We start from the raw sequence: 21,180 nt of genomic DNA on the forward strand, positions 1-21,180 counted from the left end.
AATTGGGTGTGTATACCAAGTGACTGTAAATGATGTAGAGAGGAGTCTAAACTGAGTTGTATGTCGATACAAAGACCACAGGGCTCCATGGAAGTAATTTGTGAGGCGACAGGGGAGTGGAGCAGGCCTTTCCCCCGCTGTGTGAGAGTCCTGTGCAGCGAGCCCCCGCTACTGGAAAATGCTGTGACTGTGGGAGAGAACTTTGAGCTGGGAAACAAGGTGCACTATGTCTGCAAAGAAGGGTAAATGTGGTTGAAATCTACTCAGTTAATTTGTTTTTAAAATGTGTTAAAACTAAATACTTAACACCTGTTTATTCCTCTGCATGATCTTTACTGTCTATGGCATGGTGGCTTTTAAGCACAGCTAAAACAAAGAATTCATGCATTTAATGAAAATGTAAAATCAACTGTACATGAGGATGAGAACTGAGCAGTCCATCGAGGCTGAAAAGCGCCGCCACAGCATGCATAAACAGGATCCAGAGAAACTGAAATTTCCTTGAGAATATGACGTCTTATTTTTTTAAATTATTATTTCTATTTGATATATATTTCTGATGATATGATTCAAAATACTACAAAAAAGATTCCCTGATCCAGATTTGATCCATTGGAGCAATCCGGTTAAGGGATAGACAAACCAAACCAAGCATTTTGCAGTTTCTTTGACATACTTTTGCATGCTTTTTCTAAATTATGATGATTTGGGTTTTTTTTGCTCATTGCTTTTGCTCTCCTTCCTGTGCAGATACACTCTGATTGGCCCAGAGACCAGAGAATGTCTGTCAACTGGCCAATGGAGTGAAAGCACGGCTCAGTGCGTCCCCCGCTCCTGCGGCCCCCCGCCTGCCATCGACCACGCTGAACCCTATGAGACTCACAAGCTTTTCGGAGACACCGCTAACTACTACTGCACTGACGGATACACAGCCGGCAACAACTCCAAGATGGTTTGTAATGCTCAGGGCGTGTGGGTGCCACCCGATGGCATGGAGGCGCCTCGCTGCATTGCAAACTTCTGCCTCCGCCCACCTGAACTACCACATGCAATTTTAGATTCGGTCAACAAACCAAAATACGCCAGCAACACCGAAGTGAGTTATAAATGTGAAGAGGGCTTCATGCTCAACACTACAGCCACACTCAGATGCCTGATGGGAGGAGAGTGGGAGCCCTCGCCCTATGATATTGGCTGTGTGCCGGTGAGGTGCTCCAAGCCTGAGAGCATTGATCAGGGCTATGTGATTGGGACAAATTACAGTTTTGGAGCCGTGGTGGCGTACAGCTGCTTCAAAGGCTTCTTGATTCGAGGGGAGAAGAGAAGGACCTGCAAGGGAAATGGAGAGTGGGGAGGAGCTCTGCCTACCTGTGTACCTGTGTCCTGCTCGCAACCCCCATCCCTCAAGAACGGATACCCCCAGGTTAGCCATGAAAACTGAATGCACTTAAAGAGTCCTCTTATAAACATAAAAACAAAGCACATGATATGTCCCATTTTTGTTCCACTGTAGGTCAAAGGTCGGCTCACTTACAACAGCAAGGTGACGTACGCCTGTAACGCAGGCTACAGACTGATTGGACGACCGGAGCGAGTTTGCCAAGCCAACCGTCAGTGGTCCAACCAAGACCCCCCAACCTGTGTCCTTCTGACCTGTGACCCTCCTCCTAACATCGTCCATGGGCACTACAAAGGCTCTGACTTCCAGGTGGGCCGTAAAGTGGTGTATGTCTGCGATGAGGGTTACGAGCTGGTCGGGGATGCTACCTGGACCTGTTTGAAGTTTGGAAGGTGGGATAAGACGAGGCCTCCGCGTTGCTCGCCCGTCCAGTGTCCAGAGCCACCACTGGAGGAGAACCACCTGGTTCTAAGGGGCCTGGACTCTGAATCAGGAACAGTGGAGTTATCCTGTGAGGATGGCTACGTCCTCGAGGGGGCTCGGTTCCTCCGCTGCACTCCGTCACAGGAGTGGAATGACACCTTTCCGGTGTGTAAGCAGGTGTTTTGTGGTCCGCCGCCTGCGGTGCCGTTTGGTGGCCCTTCCAGGTCTTCTCACCTGTTCCCATTCAGCTCTGTGGTGACCTACACGTGCATAGATGGCTTTACTTTAAGAAAAGAAGGCTCTGTGTCCTGTCTAGCCAATGGGCAGTGGAGCAGTCCTTACCCAGAATGCATCCCAGTTGAATGTCCTCAGCCTGTAGAGATTTCAGATGGTATTGTTGATGTCCAGGGACTGATGTACCTCAGCAAAGCACTGTATAGTTGTAAGACTGGATATAACTTAGTAGGTAACTCCACCATCCTCTGTGGAGAGAAGGGACTCTGGATTGGTGGGGTGCCTTCTTGCCGCCCAATTGAATGCTCAGTTCCTAAACAGATAACCAATGGAAAAGTTGTCTATACAAAACTTCAGTTTGATCACAGTGCGACCTACTCCTGCAACCGTGGTTACCGCCTCCAAGGCACAAAGACTGTTAGGTGCCTGGCCAGTGGGGAGTGGGACATCGAGCCACCAGCTTGTGTGCAGATATCCTGCACACCACCTCAGCCAGTTGAAAACGGCTTTGTGGAAGGCCAGGACCACAGTTATGGTGTGACTATTTTCTACAGCTGTTTTCCTGGCTTCCAACTCGTGGGTCAGGACCATCTAACCTGTGAGGAGTTCGGCTGGTCAAGCTCTGTTCCTGTCTGCGTGCCCTCGGACTGCGGGCTGCCTCCCCACATTGACTTTGGGGAGTATGTTAGAGTGACAGAGCTGGGAGGGAGATTTACCTCTAAAGACACTGGAAGACTGGACTTGAACTTTCTTCATGGGACACTGATTGAGTACCGTTGCCACCATGGCTATGACCTCACAAGCCAGGTCAGGCTGGTGTGCCAGGAGGACGGGGGCTGGAATGGGACAGCCCCATCGTGTGTGCCAGCGGAGTGCCAAATACCGCCTAGTCCAGATCACGGCTGGATGAATGTGACTCATGGCTCCCTCGGGACTACGCTCACATATACTTGTGATGAAGGATATGAGCTGAAGGGGGAGCCTGTGAGGCAGTGTGTGTCAGGTCGAGTGTGGACCACTGATGCCCCAGTTTGTCAACCTGTTTCCTGTGGTGATCCAGGGGCTGTGGATAATGGCACAACACAGGGAGGTGATTTTGTTCATCCTGAGGTATTACACTTTCAGTGTAATCCTGGGTTTGTCCTGAAGGGCAGCAGTACTATTGCCTGCCAGGCAGACGGAAAGTGGACTGGGCTGAAGCCACAGTGTGAGCCCGTGTCCTGTGGTCCTCCTAAAATCCCCGGTGATGTCACATTTAAAGGCACAGAGTTCACCTATAATAACAAAATAGAACTGAGCTGTCAGCCTGGGTTTATCTTAAATGGAAGGTCTCCAAGCATCTGCCAGGCTGACGGTACCTGGAGCCACAAGGCTGCTGCCTGTGTACCAGCCCACTGCGAGAAGCCCTCCCCAATACTGAATGGTCGCATGTTGGGGTCAGAGTTTGGCTACAGCAGCAAGATAAAGTATGAATGTGATGAAGGATACACGCTTAACGGAGATTCTACACGTGTCTGTCAGTCAGATGGACTTTGGGACAAACCGGCACCCCGTTGTGACATCATTAGTTGCGATCCTCCTGAGGACATCAGTCACGGCTATGTGAACGGCTCCAGCTTCAACTACGACGACATTGTGGAGTACGTGTGCTTCGATGGCTACGAGGCCGTTGGCGATCCCATCCTGCGGTGCTCCGCTGAGGGCCTCTGGGTGGGCCCCGTGCCTCAGTGCCAGCCCTGCATTTGCACCCTTCCTGTGGTTAAGTTCGGAGTGGTTCTCGGCCACGATCGAGCCTGCGGAGACCGAGTGCACTTCCAGTGTGACGACGGCTACAAGCTGCTGGGTCCCTCTCAAGCTGTGTGCGAAAAAGGAGGAGTGTGGAGCCCTGGGGTGCCTGTGTGTAGCCGGGGAAGGTGCACCGCCGCCCCGCCTACAGTTCCTAATGCTGTCTTGCAGGGTGGCAGTGCCAGCTTCCCAGAAACGGCTATATACAGGTGTCGGCCTGGCTACCAGCTAAAGGGGTATGCTTACCTCACCTGTGGAAGAGACGGCAGATGGGGGGAACCCAGGATACGATGCGAGCCTGTGAGCTGTGGAAAACCGCCAGAGGTCGCCAACGCTCGGGTCGTGGGAGATATCTTCAGCTTCCCCAACCAGATCACATATAGGTGAATACTGTCATTATTGGAGTGGTTTGTCTTAAATGAGTTTTCTGACTCACATAGTGTTTAATGTAAATACTGTGTATGGAATAGTGCTTATCCTGGATCAGGTGAAACTAAACTAACCGTTTATCTCCTCGACTGAAAAACACATTTTCATACACAAAAGGTCCAGCACTGCACTCTGTATCTGATTCATCAAAGAACACATTTATAACTGAAGTGCACTTAAAAGATGCATTTCTAATCATTAAAATCATCATTAAATTCATTTTTTATTATCATGCACTAAGAAGATGTTGTAGTTGCAGTGAGCCAGTATGTTTTTCTGGTAAGTTGCTCTTAAAGTTTAGTGGCAAACATGCTTGTTCACTCAGGAGAGCATCAAAACTTTTCTCAGTTTTCTTTGTTGTTTTGATGTGAGTCACGAAAAAGTTGCCATCACAGAAATATGTGGATTTTTAGCTGTAATGCTCTTGAGTATCAATTCTCTCAACATTTATGCCTCAGCCCTGAAAGGCTGATGGGGTACTACCATCACTGTGGTGTGAACACGTTAACTCGAGAACAAGTCGATGTAGGATTTTGAAATCGATATCTACTAGGAGGCTACGGTTTAGCACTGGCTGCCACCAATATTTGTATTTTTACATTGAATCTTAGAGAAACTGGCTTCATGCTCACAGTAAACAGGATGTTTGTTACTTTCCATTTCTGTGAATGGATTAAAATCCAAGACAGAAAGAGTGTACTCTGTGTATCATTGTGCGTCCTTTGTCTGCAGGTGTGATGATGGATACGAATTAGCCACGCAGACAGCTTCCCTGTCCTGCCAGAGCGACGCCACCTGGTCAAAACACAACGTTCGGTGCCGCCCCACCCCTTGCCTGCTACCCACCAACTTCTCCATCCCCCATCTGGTAATCACCGGGAAGGAGCTCACGCCTGTCGGGGGCACCGTCACCCTCTCATGCCCTACTGGCTTCTACCTGCAGGGGTCAGCGCTAGCAGAATGTCAGGTAAGAAAGACGTTGGTTAAAGATTTCATGCACTTCTTAAGCTTCTTAATGTGAATTTGACTTCCCTGTTAAGTTATAATTAACCACAGAAAATCCATTATATGAATGCCAGGAAAATAAAGTGAAATGGCCAAAGGTTTACAGAAGTGAGAATGAATGTGTGTAACGTTGATAATGCAGCGGTTTCCTGTTCTGCTTTTAAACTGTGTGATAAGGTCGGTGGAAGCTGGTCTCCAAGTATCTCATCGGTTTCCTGTGAGATGGTGATGTGTGAGAAACCTCCTCCTCTTCTTCACGGTATCGTAGAGGGGGACAGCTACAACTATGGAGACTTTGTCATGTACTCCTGTCTGCCTGGCTTTGACATGAAGGTAAAACTTTTTCCGTCTGGCATCTCTTTACGTGGAAAAACAAATGTTGTTGGTCCTAAACTACATAACAAATGACCACTCAGCTCCTGTGTTCCTCTTGCTTTCCCACACTCTGCCTTTAAACAGCATGCACCCACTGCACTAATGTCTAACAATGAGATTACAGAAAGTCATGTGACTTCTCTTCAGCAATCAATAGGTGTGCGCAGTAACTGAGCCAATAGAAAGAGCTGAGTCACTGTCTTCTTTATAAACTGATACTCTGCACTGCCCAGTTTGGACACTCGATACAATGACGGCCTTTTTTTAATGCACACGAAGAGTAGAAGCCGCTGACTGCCTTGATAGCACTCACACAATAACATTACTTCATTCTACAGTGGAAAAAGTCAATATTATGGATGTACGCGTTTTTGTGTGTACACCATCAAATATCCTTCTCCCCTTTTTGTCACAGGGAGACTCCATCCACATCTGCCAGGGAGACAGAACGTGGAGCGGCACGCAGCCAGTGTGTGTTGGTGGGTTTGTGCACAGAGGCAGACATGCTTGTGATAATAGCGGATATTTAATCTTAATGTTCTATCATTGATCTTTTTTCCCTCTACTAAACTTTGGAACATCCATAAAGTTTATTGACACAAAGATATCCCACACAAACAGATATCCAAGCGTAGCCCTCACTAGCTTCTGATGGACATGCAGTGATGTTGTTTTGACAGCAGGCCAGAAACCACTCAGTTCATATAAGAGTTTCAAGGTTTACACTTAGCAGGTTTTCAAGGGGTAAAGAGTTCATGTTTTGCAATGTGCTACAGCAGATACATATACTGTACTTTAACACTACCGCACCTTTGACACTTTTCTTCACAGCGTCCTCATTGCAATCATGTGGGGCTCCTCCCACAGTACAAAATGCACAACCGGCGGGTGAGCCCAGCCCGGACAATGTCACCTATGTGTGTAATCCTGGGCTGCAGCTGATCGGCCCAGAGACGCTCACCTGTCTGGACAATGGCACGTGGAGCCTGCCGGTGCCTACGTGTGAAGGTATGGAGGGCAGACAGTGAGCAAAAGAAGTGAAAGGACGTCTGTGCATCAGACACGTCTGACATCAAACACGTCTGACATCACATCCCTGTGGTCTTTCTGTCTTGTCAGTGGTCAGTGGCTGCATCAGCCCCAAACAGATGCTGCACGGTAAAGTGCAGGAACTCAGCCTGAACACTGGGCATGCTCTGAAGTTCCAGTGTGACAACGGCTACAACCTGGTGGGAGATCCTCTGGTGGTGTGCATAGGGGGCAACGCCTGGAGCTCCGCTTTCCCCACCTGCCAACGTGAGGACACATTTTTCGAAAGAATCTTTACTGGTTTGCTTTCTGACTTCCTGCCACGTGGCAGCTTGTGGTATCATTCGCTTTCTAACACAGAGGCCTTTTAAAATTCTTTGCAACATCACTGAGTTTCTTCATCTGTTTCACAATACAGCCTGTGACAAGAAGTCACCCACTCAGCTCCTCGTAATCTGGCTGCAGTTTGTTGGAATGTGCTGATTTTTGAGTCTTATGTTATGACTGACCCATGACTTGCAGCTGAGAGACACTTCCACATACATGTCTCTCAGACTTATGTAATTCATTATCTCTGTTGGCAGAAAAAAAGAAAACAAACAAAACATGGTGTATGAAAAATAGTAATAGTGAAAAATAGTAAACTAAAAGAAATTAGATGACAATGAATTGAGCTTTTGACTCTGTTTACAAATGTGGAAAAGAGAAGTGCAGCAGCCACTGACCACTCATAGATGGTTGGTGTACGTACGTCTCAAAATAACCAGACTTTTGTGCAGTGACGTTATATAGATATGTAGATGCGGTGCATTTTATTGATGTATTGGGGGGGTGGGGTAAAGAAGTGTAGCACATTCACAACACAGTTTTGTAGCGTTTGTGGGCCCTAGTGTTACATTGCTATGCTGGTATTGTGTAGTAGAACGATTTAAATGTCTCACTTTAATCTGCATCTATCATTCTGTCACACTGTCGGCAATCTTCACTAGTACATGTTGTTTCTGTGGTACACCGTGACTGTAAACCACTAAGGACTTATACTGTTGTATTGCTGATACACGAACTACATCAAATTTTAAAAGCATATCCATCATTTCTGTCTCTCGCAGCCAAGTCTTGCCCGGCTCCTCCGGGCTGGAACAGCAGCGGGGACAGAGTCCAGCAGGAGTTTCGAGTTGGACAGTCGGTCCGCATTACCTGCCCCAAAGGTCAGCAGGTGAAAGGCAGCGGCACCATCACCTGCAGGTCAGACCGGACCTGGAGCCCCATGAGTTCTGTGTGTGAACGTAGGTATTGTTATTTTTTTAAAGAGAAGATTAATCTCTTCTGTATCAAGTCTCTTCAGTTGTTGTAGCAGCTTTTTAATCTGTAAGGAATCACATGTTTGTGAGGTGGCATTGAATAAATGTGACAAAACCGAAAAACGTGATTTCATTTGAAGGGCTCTTAAATATGCGAAGAATGTCACGTTTGTTAGCAGGAAACTAGATGATTAAGTTTGTAAATTATATAATTAAAGAGGAAGTTTACTGCTTGTAATTTTCATTTTAATGTCACTGTGTGTTACCTCTGAACTACACAGCTTTAGTTCCTTTGTACCGTTAATGTAAACCTTTCTGTTATATCATAGTAAAGTTACTAAGTTTAGTTTTTTTCAGTGAGATCATGTGATTTACTCACATTTCTACAAGTACTGCAGCGATTAAATGATGTCACTATACTCGCTTGTAGAAACACTGTGATTTTAACACTGCACATCTTCGCATGCTCCCCTTGTCTTGTTGTGCTTCTCTACACTTGCATGTCTCAGGTAACGCGCTGTCTCTCTGTTGTCTCACTGAGCTTTTATCAAAACAAATGAGGCTGCTTCAAACACTGCGTCGGCTCCTGTGTGCTGAACTAATTACAGGCACCTCTGCGGCTTCTATGGCAACCTTTGTCAGATTGTCCTTTGATCATTCTCATGTGCAGTTGTCCTGAATATGCAGCACAGCAGTGCTCATGTTGCTGTGGCTCGTTGTATGTGTTTGCATGCTGTTTTGGGAGGGTTTGTCTCCTACGTGCATGTTTATCCGAGTCCATTTTTGTCCTCAGGGGGATTATCAGTAAGGGGCTTTTACCAAATCAAACCAACACTGAACTGTTGGATACATTTGGATGTGTTGCATGAAAATCACTGTCTCCGGGGCTACTGGGGGGTGTAGGAAACACACTGGGTTTAATTTAATAAGCACAGAGTTCTCTCTGCGGTGCACACTTTGTACTCACATATGGGGATGGACAGAAATGTTACAGTGCAATAAATTTTACAGTCTGGGTTCATTTTACAGTCAGATTGGTGCAAACGTGTCGTTAAAGAGGCAAAGCAGCAGCGTTTGTAGACGGGGGTAGCAGTGAATAACTCGTGGGTCGTTCCATAGGGGTGTCCTGTGGCCCCCCACTCCATGTGGCCAACGGGGTGGTGCGGGGGGCGGTGTTCCAGTTCGGGGACGTGGCGGTGTACTCGTGTTATGGCGGTTACACCATGGAAGGCATTGGAAGAAGCAGGTGTCTGGAGAACGGCACCTGGACGCCGCCCCCCACATGCAGAGGTAGAGCGAACGTGAAACGGAGACTTCCTGCTTCAGCTGACTTATCCTGTAACTCATACTGCCATGCAGCTTCTCAGCCTTTGAATTCTTCCCTTACCTACTGCTGCTTACGAAACAGAGATTTTAATCTGTGAAGGTCATTAACACGTATGTGCTTGCACTCTGGTTGCATGGGTACAGTCTATGGAAGCGACAGAAGCAGGTTTGTGGGGGTGTTTTTTGTCTTCACCACAGGATCTCTTATCTTTCTCTGTACTATGACCGACGGCGCGCTGCTCTGACAGCTCGCCCTGAAGTTGTTATGTGTTATGTGCAAATACTTTCAGAAGCCTGGATCCAGGAAGAAAAACCTCACCCTTAAACAAGAAAAACACCTTTGTATGACGGGGTTTCCTTTAAATAATTTAATTATTTAAAGGAAAATCGGGCATGTAGAACATCTGTAGATTAAGCTTTAGCGTAACATCTTCAGGATTTTAAGAAACAGTTCAGTTTACAGTTTTATTCTGAGTAAGCATGAATCACACACGCACAGTTGTGGTATGATGGGAGTGGCAGCTGAACAGGATCCAGGAATTTAGACATTGGGAAATTCCTGTTCTCAGTCGGCACAAGCAGAACAAAGATATGACCTGCAGGCAGTTTTATGACTGCGCTGCATTTGAGAAACAAATACTTCACCATACTATCACATTCACATGATAGTTACCAATCTGTCATCACTGAGTAGTCTGCAACTGAATTACGATGTTATGCTCTTTAATAAACGTCACTCTAAAAAAAGATGAGTTTAGTGCTGTACATAAAATAAAGAAAAGGGTTAAAAAATCAATAAAAAAGGTCACATTTGAAAGAAAAAACATGAACACAATCATATCAGCCTGAAATCAGGTTCCTGTTGATCAAGTAAAGATACTAAAGCAGACAGTCAAGCTGAGCTCCACCCTGAATCCCTGTGTGAAACTCAAATGACCGTTAAGATGTTTTGCATATAAAATGTGAAAACAAAGGCTGGATCCAGGCTTAGCTTCCCTGAACAGCTGCTGAGTTTGTGCTCTTTCCTGCCTCCCTGCACACACTGTTGCTGTCCTGATGTGTTTGCACTTCATTTGTTTGTGTGCGTGAGGTTAAATGGCCATTTTTGTTGAGTGTCTTCTTCACTGTATAGCTGCACGTCTGGCTTTGTGAGATATGCTCACAGAATAGTACCTCTGTGTTACAGGAATCATTTCTCTGACCTTAATTTGATATCTTTGTCTGTGTGTCTGTGTGTCCTCTCCCTAAGCGGTGTGTTGGCTACAGTGTCAGAACGGAGGTGTGTGTCAGCGGCCCAACACTTGCTCCTGCCCCGAGGGTTGGATGGGTCGCCTCTGTGAGGAGCGTGAGTATTTAATAATCATAAAAATGTTTAATTGTCCCTTTTCACGCCCTGATCGTGATCCTCAGTGTTTTATGGTCAAACAAAGGCTTACTTTTTGCAGACACTGGAGCACAGAGAAGTGTCTGTTTGTAGCTGAAAAATGAATTCTCTCTGGTTTAACAAGACAGTCCAGATGTTTCTCTCATTTTATGTGATACCAGTACATAATCAGCAGAAATAAGACAGAAATTGTGGTGCAAAAAAACATATGTATGACAGTCTTACACAAGAAATTCTCGCATGCAGCTCACAGCTGTCGGCCAACTTCCTGTAAAAATCACCCAAACCTAACCCTGCTACATAACATAAGATTGAAAAACAGAGAGAATGGTATTTGTCGCATGTTCACCTAAACTACAAGTTATATATATATATATTTATAAGAGCAATGAGTCACCAAAAACCAAAACAATCGTTGTGAAACAGTCACACTGGAATTAATCAGAAGGCTTTTAAACAAGATAAGATAAAAGATAAGATAAAACTTTATTAATCCCTCGGGTGGGTTCCTCTGGGAAATTCGGTTACTGATTCGGTTACTAAACATACTGATTAATAAAGATGAAATGGCTTTAATGGCAAGCTGTTATTTGATGGATTGCCATGAAGGTTTTTTCTGACATTAATTTTCTCCTGATGATCAGTTTCAAGTCATTTGGAAATCCTATCTGCATACAATTGGGTGTTTAGCCCAACCCAGCTGTTGGGCAAAAGGAGCTTTGGAGCACCCTTAACCTTTCATCTAGCAACATCATCAAGACATTTTGATTTTATTATTTAAGAACAGATACCTGGAAAACTACCTGACCGACCATCAGCCTCAGCTCCACTCTGTGTTAGCGCTAGTTAGCAAATGCTAACATGCTAAACTCTTACAGGGCTAGATGAAGTATGCAAGCCAGAACATTAAGTTCATTTCTTGTAGTATAAGTGATGCTGCAGTTTTTGACCTCTTCATCTCGTTTTTTGTCCACTTCATATATATGATGTCAACACGCTGAAGCTCCACACTGACCGCATGTTTGAGATGGTTTCAAAGAGAGAGGTTCATGGTGATCTTAAATACCTGCCTCCTAACGCTCTCCTCTCCTTTTCATAATAGCCATCTGCATCCTGCCGTGCCTGAATGGAGGGCGCTGCGTGGCCCCCTACCAGTGCGAGTGTCCCACCGGGTGGACGGGCACACGCTGCCACACCGGTGAGTTCATGTGTCAGTGAAGCGTTCAGTGCTTACGATGGTATGTACGCAAGTAAATCTCAGCAGGGTTCCCATTACAGCAGGATCATCATCATCCTAGCAACACTTAGCCCAGAGGATTTCTGCCTCCTGTGGTTGTCTATTTATTGTTAATAAGTAACCTGCTTATATATAAGCTATTATTAATTTGGTGATCTGTCTGCTGTAAGTATTTGTATTATATTATATATTATTATATTTTATACTTGGTAACAATCTAGCATAATTATGGGCTGTGTGTTTGTTTGGGTTTTTTTACTGCTTTGCACACTTATAGGCCATTCTCCTATAATCTTACTGGAAAACCTCCAGGGTGACATTTATTGTCACGTGCTAGCTCAGTTTAGTGTCATATATGTGGTCGTCCTTAATGTGCATATCTGCAGTCGTAGCAACCCAGAATGAAGGGAACACCATCAGACACCAAAATTTAGCAAGAGCCGTACAAAGAAACTAAAGAAGCGTTGCCATGATTACGAAGGCTTTATAACAAATGTCCTACAGTTGGATATACGTCAGTTTATGACCTCCACCGAGGAAGTTGTGGTTTTCGTAGTGCTTGCGTGAGTGAGTCTGTCTGTAAACGCGGTAGCTCAAAAAGTTTGAGTGAATTCTGATAAAACGTTGTAGGGGTGTAGAGTGGGGTCATGTTAGTAATCCATTCACATCTGGCTGACATCCATCGAGCTCTTCAACGTCAGCTTATTGATTTATTGGCCAAAAAAATCACAAAAAGCCTCAAAACTTAGGAACTTGTTGTATTGCCAACATATATAAAGTAGCTTGTAAAGATTTAAACATATTATGCCCCATTGGACCTCTGACCTTTCCTTCAACGTCAACTGATTGATCTGAAGGGCAAAGTGATAATAATGCTATAAAGAGCTGTTTAAAACTGTCAGGAGATGATATATGGGGATAATAAATATCACATTACTTTATTGTGACTGTGTTATGTACATCATACATACATGTACAATGTTCCTGAGTAACACTTAAACAAGCTTGAACACTGAAACGAGTCCTGCACATGCACTGTTAGACAAACATCTTTATCTTTCAATTTTATTTCTTTATTGCTCAGAGTGAGCTGTCACAGCAGTGCTAATGTTTGTAGTGCGAGCTGACTTCATGGTTATAAAAGATACATTTCCTCCAACAATTATCTGTTGGGTTTCCTCATCAGACACCGTACTGACGATTTCTGTCTCTTGTCTTTCTGCCTGACCACAGCTGTGTGTACGTCAGCTTGCCAGAACGGAGGCAGATGCATCAGGCCGAACAGGTGTAGCTGCCCTTCAGGTTGGATCGGACACAACTGCTCCAGGTGGTTAGACACACCCACCCACACACACTTGTGACATATTAGACATTATCAAACATCCAGACGGGATAAAAGACCAAAAAAAGAGAAAATATCCAGTGAGCAGCAGTTCTCTGAGTGAAAATGCCTTGTTGATGTCTGGGTACAAAGTCCAGACTGCTTTGAGGTGATAGGAAGGCAACAGTCATTCAAATAACCTCTCATTACAACCAAAGTACACAGAGGAGCATCTCTGATAGCACAGCACGTCGAAGGTTGAAGCAGATGGGCTACAGCAGCACTTCAGGCTATTTTCTTGGCACACTTTGAGCCGCTGAGTACCAGCTGCTTTAAACACCACAGCCTGGCTGAGTATTGTTGCTGACCATGTCCACCTGTGTATGACCAGTGTACCCATCCTCTGATGGATGTTTGCAGCAGGATAACACACCACATCACAAACTGCTTTCTTGAAAACAACAATGAGTTCACTGTAGTCAAATCACCTTTACCGTCTCCAGTCCAGTGAATGGATGAGCAGCTGACAAATCTTCAGCAACTGTGTGATGCTCTCATGTCAATATGGACCAAAATTTCTGAGGAATATTTCCAGCACCTTCCTCATTTTGCACTCTAATAAGTGTGTTTCCTGTGCTAAAGGTTTACAGTTGCGCTAGAAGCTCTGCACAGATGATAGGAATGGCTTTGTCGCCATCAAGCAGTAGAACTGACCTGATTTCAGACTGACAGTGGTGCTAGAGCAAAAGTCTGAGGACCACTAAGATACTGTTATTCATCCTCTGAGGGGCGAGAATAAAACATCATTTTTTACAGCAGGCCGGTTGGACCCAGGAACTACAGACAACCTCAGTTATTTAGTTCATAACTTTGAATGTCTGATCATAAGACAAGTGAAAAAGCTACTTGCATGTAAAAGGACATATTTGACAACATAAACCCACTTGGTTACATTTCAACATGTACGTGGTATTTGAAATCTTTCAAGTTGTAAACATTTTCGGTGTGCAGCAGGATGTGTGTTCAAACCTTTCAAACTGTGGTTGATCAGAAAGTGAAACCAACAGGTGACCAAATAGGAGAAGTCTTGAGGCTTCTCACGAATCATCCACTAACAGGAGCCAGTCAGCTCTTAACAGCTGAGTGACTGCTACTGCTGGCAGAATATTACAAGCCGATCTCCTTTTTAGAAACAAAAAAGTGTCCTTAAACTTGCAAAAGTTACATTTGATTTGTGCGCAACGGGATAGCTTCGTTTTTCCTGTGATTATAATTCATTTGACCAGCATTTCTATGATTCACTGACTTCTGAATTAGATTTCCCAGAATATCGGCCTTGGATATTCTGCTGTAACCTCCTGGAAGGCCACCAGAGCTCCAGTGACTCATTTACGGTCATGTACGGAGTTAAGCAGTCGTTTAGTCACATGCTAAACAGAAAGCACAAAGAAAGAGCTAGAAGTGTGGAAATGTGGATGTTGTTCTAATCCATGAGGGTAAACCTGCACTGCTTCATAGTATGGATTTCTGGCCATAAATTTCAGTTTTTCCTGCTGATAGATCATCGATGGCCACTGATACTGTACAAAAGCAGTGAGGTAACAGAAATGACAGAAAGGTTCTTGTTTTCCACAAAGTTTGTGTCCAATCAACGAGCTCCACACTTTTTACATTAATTTCTTCCGATTTAAGCCCAGCCATGCTGACATGCTCTCAGTAATACAGCAGCATTATTGTATCCTGTGGAAACTGCACTTTAATATATGTTGGGATATCTCAGGGGTAAAATGTGTAGTTAAACTTATTTTCACTGATGGGGAAATTTCACTGGTAAGGCCCACTTAAGATCAAAGTGGGCTGTATGTGGCCAGTTGTATCTGTTGGTTGGTGCCAGTAAACTGTTATATGAATGGATGGGTGGAGTGCAACACAAAGATTTACTGCGAGCCCAAAGCATAATGCTCCCCATTAAAAATTCATAACTAATTTATCCCCACTGAGGGCATCCAGACCTTTTTGTTCATTCTTAAGAGTGACGATGCGTTTCCACAGCTAACGACCGTTTCTTCCTTTTGCAGGAAGAGGAAGCCAGGACCTTATCATTTCTAAAGTTTCCACTCGGCTCTGTGTGAATCACGTTATGAAGGGAATCCTTGTATAGTCAACCAACACTCGTAAACGATTCACTCATCTCTCCGCAAAGCAAGAACGATTTTGTAAGATAAAGCTGTATTTTTTCATATAGAGACTCAACAGTATTAAACATATGCTGCTATATACTTGTACGATGTGTACAAACTATTGCTGTGATGGTCCATTGTATATGTGTAAACTATTCTCACATTTTTATTAAAGCATAAAATACCATCAAAGCCTGTTGAGTTAATTGCAGTTCATTTATTAAAACCACCTGTCGAGCACATTAACATACAAAGGAGTTTAGGAGCAAAGCCATCATCATTATAAAAAAAACAGAAGTAGTGATCGGCTTCATATTTCACCCTGTTGTTAACACAGACAGACTAAACTATTATGGGATATGTGGATATATTATTGCCTGTTTGGGATAGACTTCATAGATATGAGGAATGTACAGAGGGTAACAGCTTCTACTGTGAGGCATTTTTCCTCCTCCTTTTACAACATGGGTGTGTCAACTGGACTTCTTATCTCAGCTCTTCTACTTTTTCCTTTAGCGTGGCTACGTTGGCACCAGAGAACTCGTGTACCTGAAAGAAGAGGATTAAAAATCATTAAACATTCACATTTTTCCATTTACTGAGCAATCTTCATTGGCAAAAAGAGGAAAACCATTAAGTCATATTAAACAGTCTCCAGCCAGCTGATTTAGCAACTAGCTTTTAGCAGATTTAAATGTAAGCGTTTGTACTAACAGTTCCAAAAACAAAGAGGAGAGAGTGATTTCAGCACAAATTAAAGCGGTTTTTCTGAGCTGGTCTGTGAATTAGCCAAAAAGAAACACTTGAAAACACTCCGACTTACCTTCTGCTTATTCTTGTAAAAGTGGAAGGTGGGCATGCAGTTGATTCCACAAGATGAGCTCACATCCTGAAAGACAAAGCAAAAACATCAGATGAACCGACTGTCATAAATATTAATGTCTCCCCACATGTGGACAGTTCAGGCCAAAACATGAAAACAAATTCACTACAGAGTGCCAGAGACTCAGCCTGCCTGCTTTGCCCGTTTCACCTCTGGAAAAAATTACTCTTAATTTGACTTTTACAGACTTAAACTACAACAAACGGCAAGGTTTGTTTACGACTGTGGTCTGTGACTCGTTTTAGGGACCTAGAAACCTATGCTGGTTAATGGTTTGGACCATGAAAACAAAGTCACACGCAGGTGACAACGTTTCTCACGAGCCAAAGTATTTACAGCTTCACTGAAATTTAAATTGGATCCATTTCAATTACTTCTGTTTTAAAAAAGGTCATCAGCACTTCTAAGCCCCGTTTCCATTCAACTCTGATCAATTGGCGGTCGTGGCACTACCTAAAGTGCGTTGTTGTCATCATAGCAACGCATCAGAGCATCCCACGACATAATTAATATGAGACATGAACGCTACAAAAAAGGCAGCCATCGAAGCAAGAATATACCTGCTGCTCGGTCTGTTGCTTTTCGTCAGACTCAGGGATCACAGCGTTGTTTTTGTAGCCATTTCCCTTGTTGCCGGGTTTCAAAAATAGTGGTTTTAATTTTCGTGAATGAGACGCTCTCATGACTCACCAGCCAAGCGGTGACATGCAGTGTCACGACGTCGTGCTAGGATCGATTGGAACCCTGAGCGAGAAGGTACTAAAAAAGCGACCTTGTGAAAACCGTGGTGAACCGTGCCGAGGAGGTACTAATGAAAAAGGGGCTCCAGTGTATCTGCTCCAAACATTTTAGAGGTCAGATTAATTAACAATGAAATGTTTATTGAAGATTGACAGTTATGCTCGTTTCCAGCTCCATATTTTTTATTGCTGGAGAACCGGACTAGCTTAGCATGATTTTTTTTTCTTTAAACTGAGCTTTGTTGTAGCGCCTCAGATCGCCCAGCTGTCTCAAACTAATTTAGCTCTGTTCAAGTCAGCTTTCTTCTGATTTGCAAACAGAAGGTTTCATTGGGAAGTAAATGGTGCTTGCTTTGGATACCTGCTTTAAAATCACAGAGCCAGGAGTAGATAAATAAAACTGGGACCTCATTTAAAACTAGCCATAAAAAAAAATAAATAAATAAATAAATAATAATGTTTTCCAGCTTAACAAGTCCAACGTGGCATCAAAGGCTCATGTTTACAGCTTCACAGATCAGACACTACATGGAGTCTGGCCAGAGGCTGAAGCACCCTGCATGTGTAAACGCAGGCCTCGAGTCAGCATGTGTGTCAGAGGGTTACCGCATGTGGCTGCAATACACCACCCTACCAGAAGCTGCAATCCCTCCATAACAACGCAGTTACTGTTTATAACAATTATCAAGCAAAGGTTGCTGTGGTTAGAAAAACCTGTGCACCGTGGTGTGTTGTTACATGAGCCAGCTGTGGTTCCTGGTGAAGGGGATTGTGTATATGGCTCACAATGACTCACACCAGGTCAAAACTACAAACAAGGTGCTTCATAACTCTCCCACTAAGATTATGTCACCACAGATTCCTGGCATAGGCTCAAATATGTCTTGGGTTTGATGTGAAAGTGGAAAAGTTCATTAAATTATTATTAAAAAAAAACAAAAAACAAAGAGTCCAACTCAGGCTTACCTCTGCCTCATCGACGTCCACCTTCAGGAAAATCACGTTCTTGTTATCGTCATCAGCCGCCATTTGCTGCAATAGAGGAAATCAGTGAGTTGACCAAAACACATGTACAGAATGTAACTGGTGCAGGTTAAATTTCTAACAATCTAAGTCTTCTGTTTCAACTTAATTGCCATGGAGTTTTCCAAGTGAAATACATTTTCCTGCTTCGCACAAATACAAGTGTTTAAGAAGCAACCAAGGGTTTGCATTTGTGTTCACACCACTTACAGCAAACAGTGGGGCAATCTGTTTGCAGGGGCCGCACCATGTGGCTGTGAAGTCCACCACCACCAGCTTGTCTCCAGCTTCCTTCAGGATGCTCTGGAACTCTTCCTATAGAAGAAAAAAAGAAACAAAAACCATACATGCTTTTAAACATGTCACAAGTATATTTTACTAGACTACCACAGCTAAAAAGCTACATTTCAGATTTTTAAAAAATAAATAAAAATGCAGTTTTGTTTAAGCTTTGCTGCCCGCTCCCCTCGTAACACTGCCTGTTGCCGTTTTAACACACGGGATCCAGATTTCAGCACAACACTCTTTCAGTTTGGTAAATTTAGACTTTAGTATGCTGAAACATGACCACATTACTTGAGGGTTTAAACCAGAAGCAACTGATACACATCAGGAGGTTTTGGGGCCTTTTGTTTAGTGCCTTTGCGTGCAAGACTGATCAGTCTGTATATAGAGCTAAAGCCACATTACAGAAATTAATTTCCTGTTATTCCATACACTTGAATATATTTTATGCCGCGGCAAATGAAACCCTGACGACTGTATACAATACAAAGGTAGAGTGTTAAATAAAAAGTGGGGATTCTCGTCTCTCATGCTTCACTTTCTAACTCTTTATCGACCAGTATAGCAGTGCTGTTTTCTGATGCTTCCTCACATTTCTCTGTAAGAGTTTATTTGTGGCGTTTTCACCGTAAAAAAACAAACAAACAAACAAACAAACATGATGCATTCATGATTTGAAGCCATAAAAACACTTGTCCTGATACTTTACAACTCGCTCTCCGTTCACTTCCGAAGCAATCATGGCACCAACAGCGGCTATAAACACTAAAGTGCAATGTCCTGGCTGAGAGAAAAGCAAACAGCCGTCCACACCCACCCATCCTGCAGCACCCAGGGAACACGCGTGGCCTGCTGTCCAGCACTTTGATAGCTCCGAGCTGTTACGGGTGCTAGCAGCCCTTAGCCCCGGACTATCTACCCCTTAATGCGGCGTAGTTCACGCTAGAGCAGCGTGGTTTAAGTCAGAATCGACTCAGGTGACCGACAGTTTAGTTTACTTTCCCCTAGTTTTGCTAGCGCTGAGTGCGCGTCTCGCTACAAGATGGAAGGGTGCGGCAGACTCATAGTGAAGGTTAGCTGTATCCATTTACAGTTATTCTAGCAATCAGAGAAGCAACGATACACGCTTACTATAGATGTGTCACACACAGAGTGGTTTAATCCAAAACGATGCTGAACTTTGTAAGCTAACGCCACAAAATTCCACAAGATGGGCTCAGCTAACATGGAGAATGAATCACGAGAGGGAAACATGCGCGCGGCTCCGGCAAAAACAGCACGGAGCGTGAAAAGACAGTAAAAACGGCATTTCAAAAAGGAAACGAAAGTGCAGAAAGCAGCGTTAACAAACCTACCAGGTTTTTCACTTCGCGAACCATACTAACGTCCGATGAACACGCCTCAGAGAACACAACTAGCTACCAAGTTTCCGAATGCCCTATTTTAAGCCGACACGCCGCGCTTTTAATGACAGGCGCGTGCAGTTAGCCGTCAAAAGGCCGGTCAAACGGAAGTCACTGTACAGTGATTTACAAAATAAGAGCCAATCAAGGTTTCGGTCAAGGTTTGAGCGACTAAAGCGTTGGCTTTGCCGTGTCTGTAAAACGCCTTAAAATATACTTTAGTTCGTCACAGAATTTATCTTAATATATAGTTTGTTTTTGTGTAGTATCGAGTATTCAAACCGCTTTCCCCCCCAATGAATACGTTTATTTTGAAAGGAACGGTTTTACCTAAAAGGGTGTGAGAGAGCCGCTATTCGACATTCATCTTCTTTACATATGTCACAAATGTTGTTTCTTCCTTTTTTCTAAAAGATGAATCACACCGTATATACAACAAAAAAGTCGTGTTTACAGTTTTGTATGTTTGTATTTAGACAATTATTGGTAGGCTACTTCTAAAAAAGTTTTACATTTAATATAGAATTTTTTATTATATGTGATTTATACGAGCATTATTGGATTTATTTATAGAGCTTGGTAACTGTTATATGTTTAAATATTTGTAGTACATGAATTTTGCTGTTTCACTGTAATAACGAAGGTTGACCAAAGAAAGTCAGGATGACTTGACAAATTAAGCTTTACCGTAAGTGACTGAGTCTGCGTAGCTCAAATTCACTGTCGTAATACCGGGAGGTAACGCCCCGTACATGATCTTTCGTCATTACGTCACCACGTCACAACAATAGAGTTGGTTTTTTTTTTCCTTGGATGTATCGATCCAACCTCTGAGTATTATTTCTATATGTGCGTGCGTGTGCAGAAAGACAGAGCAAAAACACGTTGGCTTTACAACTACATTTACCTTTCGATTTTTTCCCCAATCCAGGCACTAAATGTTAAGTAGCAACAGTGAGTCTTGTGCACTTTGGTATGGAAATATAAACATTTGCATTCCTCAGCGATTTCCCATTAAACTCGTTCCAGATGGCCTCACAGGTGAGGAGCTTTCAGCACCACAAAGTAACTTCTTACGAGACTTCTCATAACTGACCATTTACTTGAGACACGCACACACTAACCGTCTGAATAAATACATTAACCTGTAATGATGATAATATCAGGATGTGAGGCAAATAACATGGTTTATTTCGCATCAAAATTTCTCTGTATTCAGAAAATATTTGGTGGTGCTAGCAGTTTTTTTGTGTATCAATTTAATGTGTTTTATCACATCTGTATAATTTTTGTGACTGGTGTATAGTACTGTAAAGTACTGCTTCTCTTCAGAGTGCCAATACTCATTAGTGTTTTGGCAGTTGCCTATATAGGACTAGGACCCCCAGATGCATAGAAAACTCTCAGCCCTGTAGGTG

The 21,180-nt window shown here is 43.6% G+C and overlaps 2 protein-coding genes and 1 long non-coding RNA gene across 6 annotated transcripts in view; 1 reads left to right on the forward strand and 2 right to left on the reverse strand.

Annotated features, from left to right (window-relative positions):
* svep1 (sushi, von Willebrand factor type A, EGF and pentraxin domain containing 1) overlaps nt 1-15,725 on the forward strand; it is a 114,375-nt gene extending 98,650 nt beyond the window's left edge. For 2 of the 4 annotated variants that reach the window (XM_085153867.1, XM_085153870.1), the window contains 14 exons: nt 75-242; nt 751-1,423; nt 1,514-4,224; nt 5,003-5,237; nt 5,453-5,608; nt 6,066-6,129; nt 6,482-6,658; nt 6,770-6,946; nt 7,789-7,965; nt 9,100-9,270; nt 10,556-10,651; nt 11,793-11,888; nt 13,161-13,254; nt 15,327-15,725. In XM_085153867.1, coding sequence (XP_085009993.1) covers nt 75-242; nt 751-1,423; nt 1,514-4,224; nt 5,003-5,237; nt 5,453-5,608; nt 6,066-6,129; nt 6,482-6,658; nt 6,770-6,946; nt 7,789-7,965; nt 9,100-9,270; nt 10,556-10,651; nt 11,793-11,888; nt 13,161-13,254; nt 15,327-15,357 — 5,026 coding nt within the window. In that variant the 3' untranslated portion in view covers nt 15,358-15,725. The remainder of the gene's footprint in view (nt 1-74; nt 243-750; nt 1,424-1,513; nt 4,225-5,002; nt 5,238-5,452; nt 5,609-6,065; nt 6,130-6,481; nt 6,659-6,769; nt 6,947-7,788; nt 7,966-9,099; nt 9,271-10,555; nt 10,652-11,792; nt 11,889-13,160; nt 13,255-15,326) is intronic. The other 2 variants (XM_085153868.1, XM_085153869.1) reach the window with 2 other exon arrangements.
* Nucleotides 1-21,180, reverse strand: part of LOC146522107 (uncharacterized) — a 234,587-nt gene that overhangs the window by 123,332 nt on the left and 90,075 nt on the right. The gene's annotated exons all lie outside the window — the stretch shown is intronic.
* LOC146522109 (thioredoxin-like) lies at nt 15,626-19,872 on the reverse strand. Its single transcript, XM_085153910.1, has 5 exons — nt 19,715-19,872; nt 18,285-18,389; nt 18,018-18,083; nt 16,252-16,317; nt 15,626-15,977 (listed from the first exon to the last, which is right to left on the reverse strand). Exons 1-5 carry the CDS (start codon nt 19,736-19,738, stop codon nt 15,915-15,917), a joined length of 324 nt encoding a protein of 107 aa, XP_085010036.1. The 5' UTR covers nt 19,739-19,872; the 3' UTR covers nt 15,626-15,914.

This window comes from Neolamprologus multifasciatus, chromosome 3 (genome assembly GCF_963576455.1).
Source record: "Neolamprologus multifasciatus chromosome 3, fNeoMul1.2, whole genome shotgun sequence".
NCBI classification, from domain to species: domain Eukaryota; kingdom Metazoa; phylum Chordata; class Actinopteri; order Cichliformes; family Cichlidae; genus Neolamprologus; species Neolamprologus multifasciatus.

What these genes read in the sequence shown, in the direction of transcription:
- LOC146522109 (XM_085153910.1), bottom strand. Translation starts at nt 19,738, where the DNA reads ATGGTTCGCGAAGTGAAAAACCTG. An exon ending in AGATTGCCCCACTGTTTGCT is followed by an intron (nt 18,084 to 18,284) that starts GTAAGTGGTGTG and finishes CCTCTATTGCAG; the next exon opens with CAAATGGCGGCTGATGACGA. An exon ending in TGGACGTCGATGAGGCAGAG is followed by an intron (nt 16,318 to 18,017) that starts GTAAGCCTGAGT and finishes TTTGTCTTTCAG; the next exon opens with GATGTGAGCTCATCTTGTGG.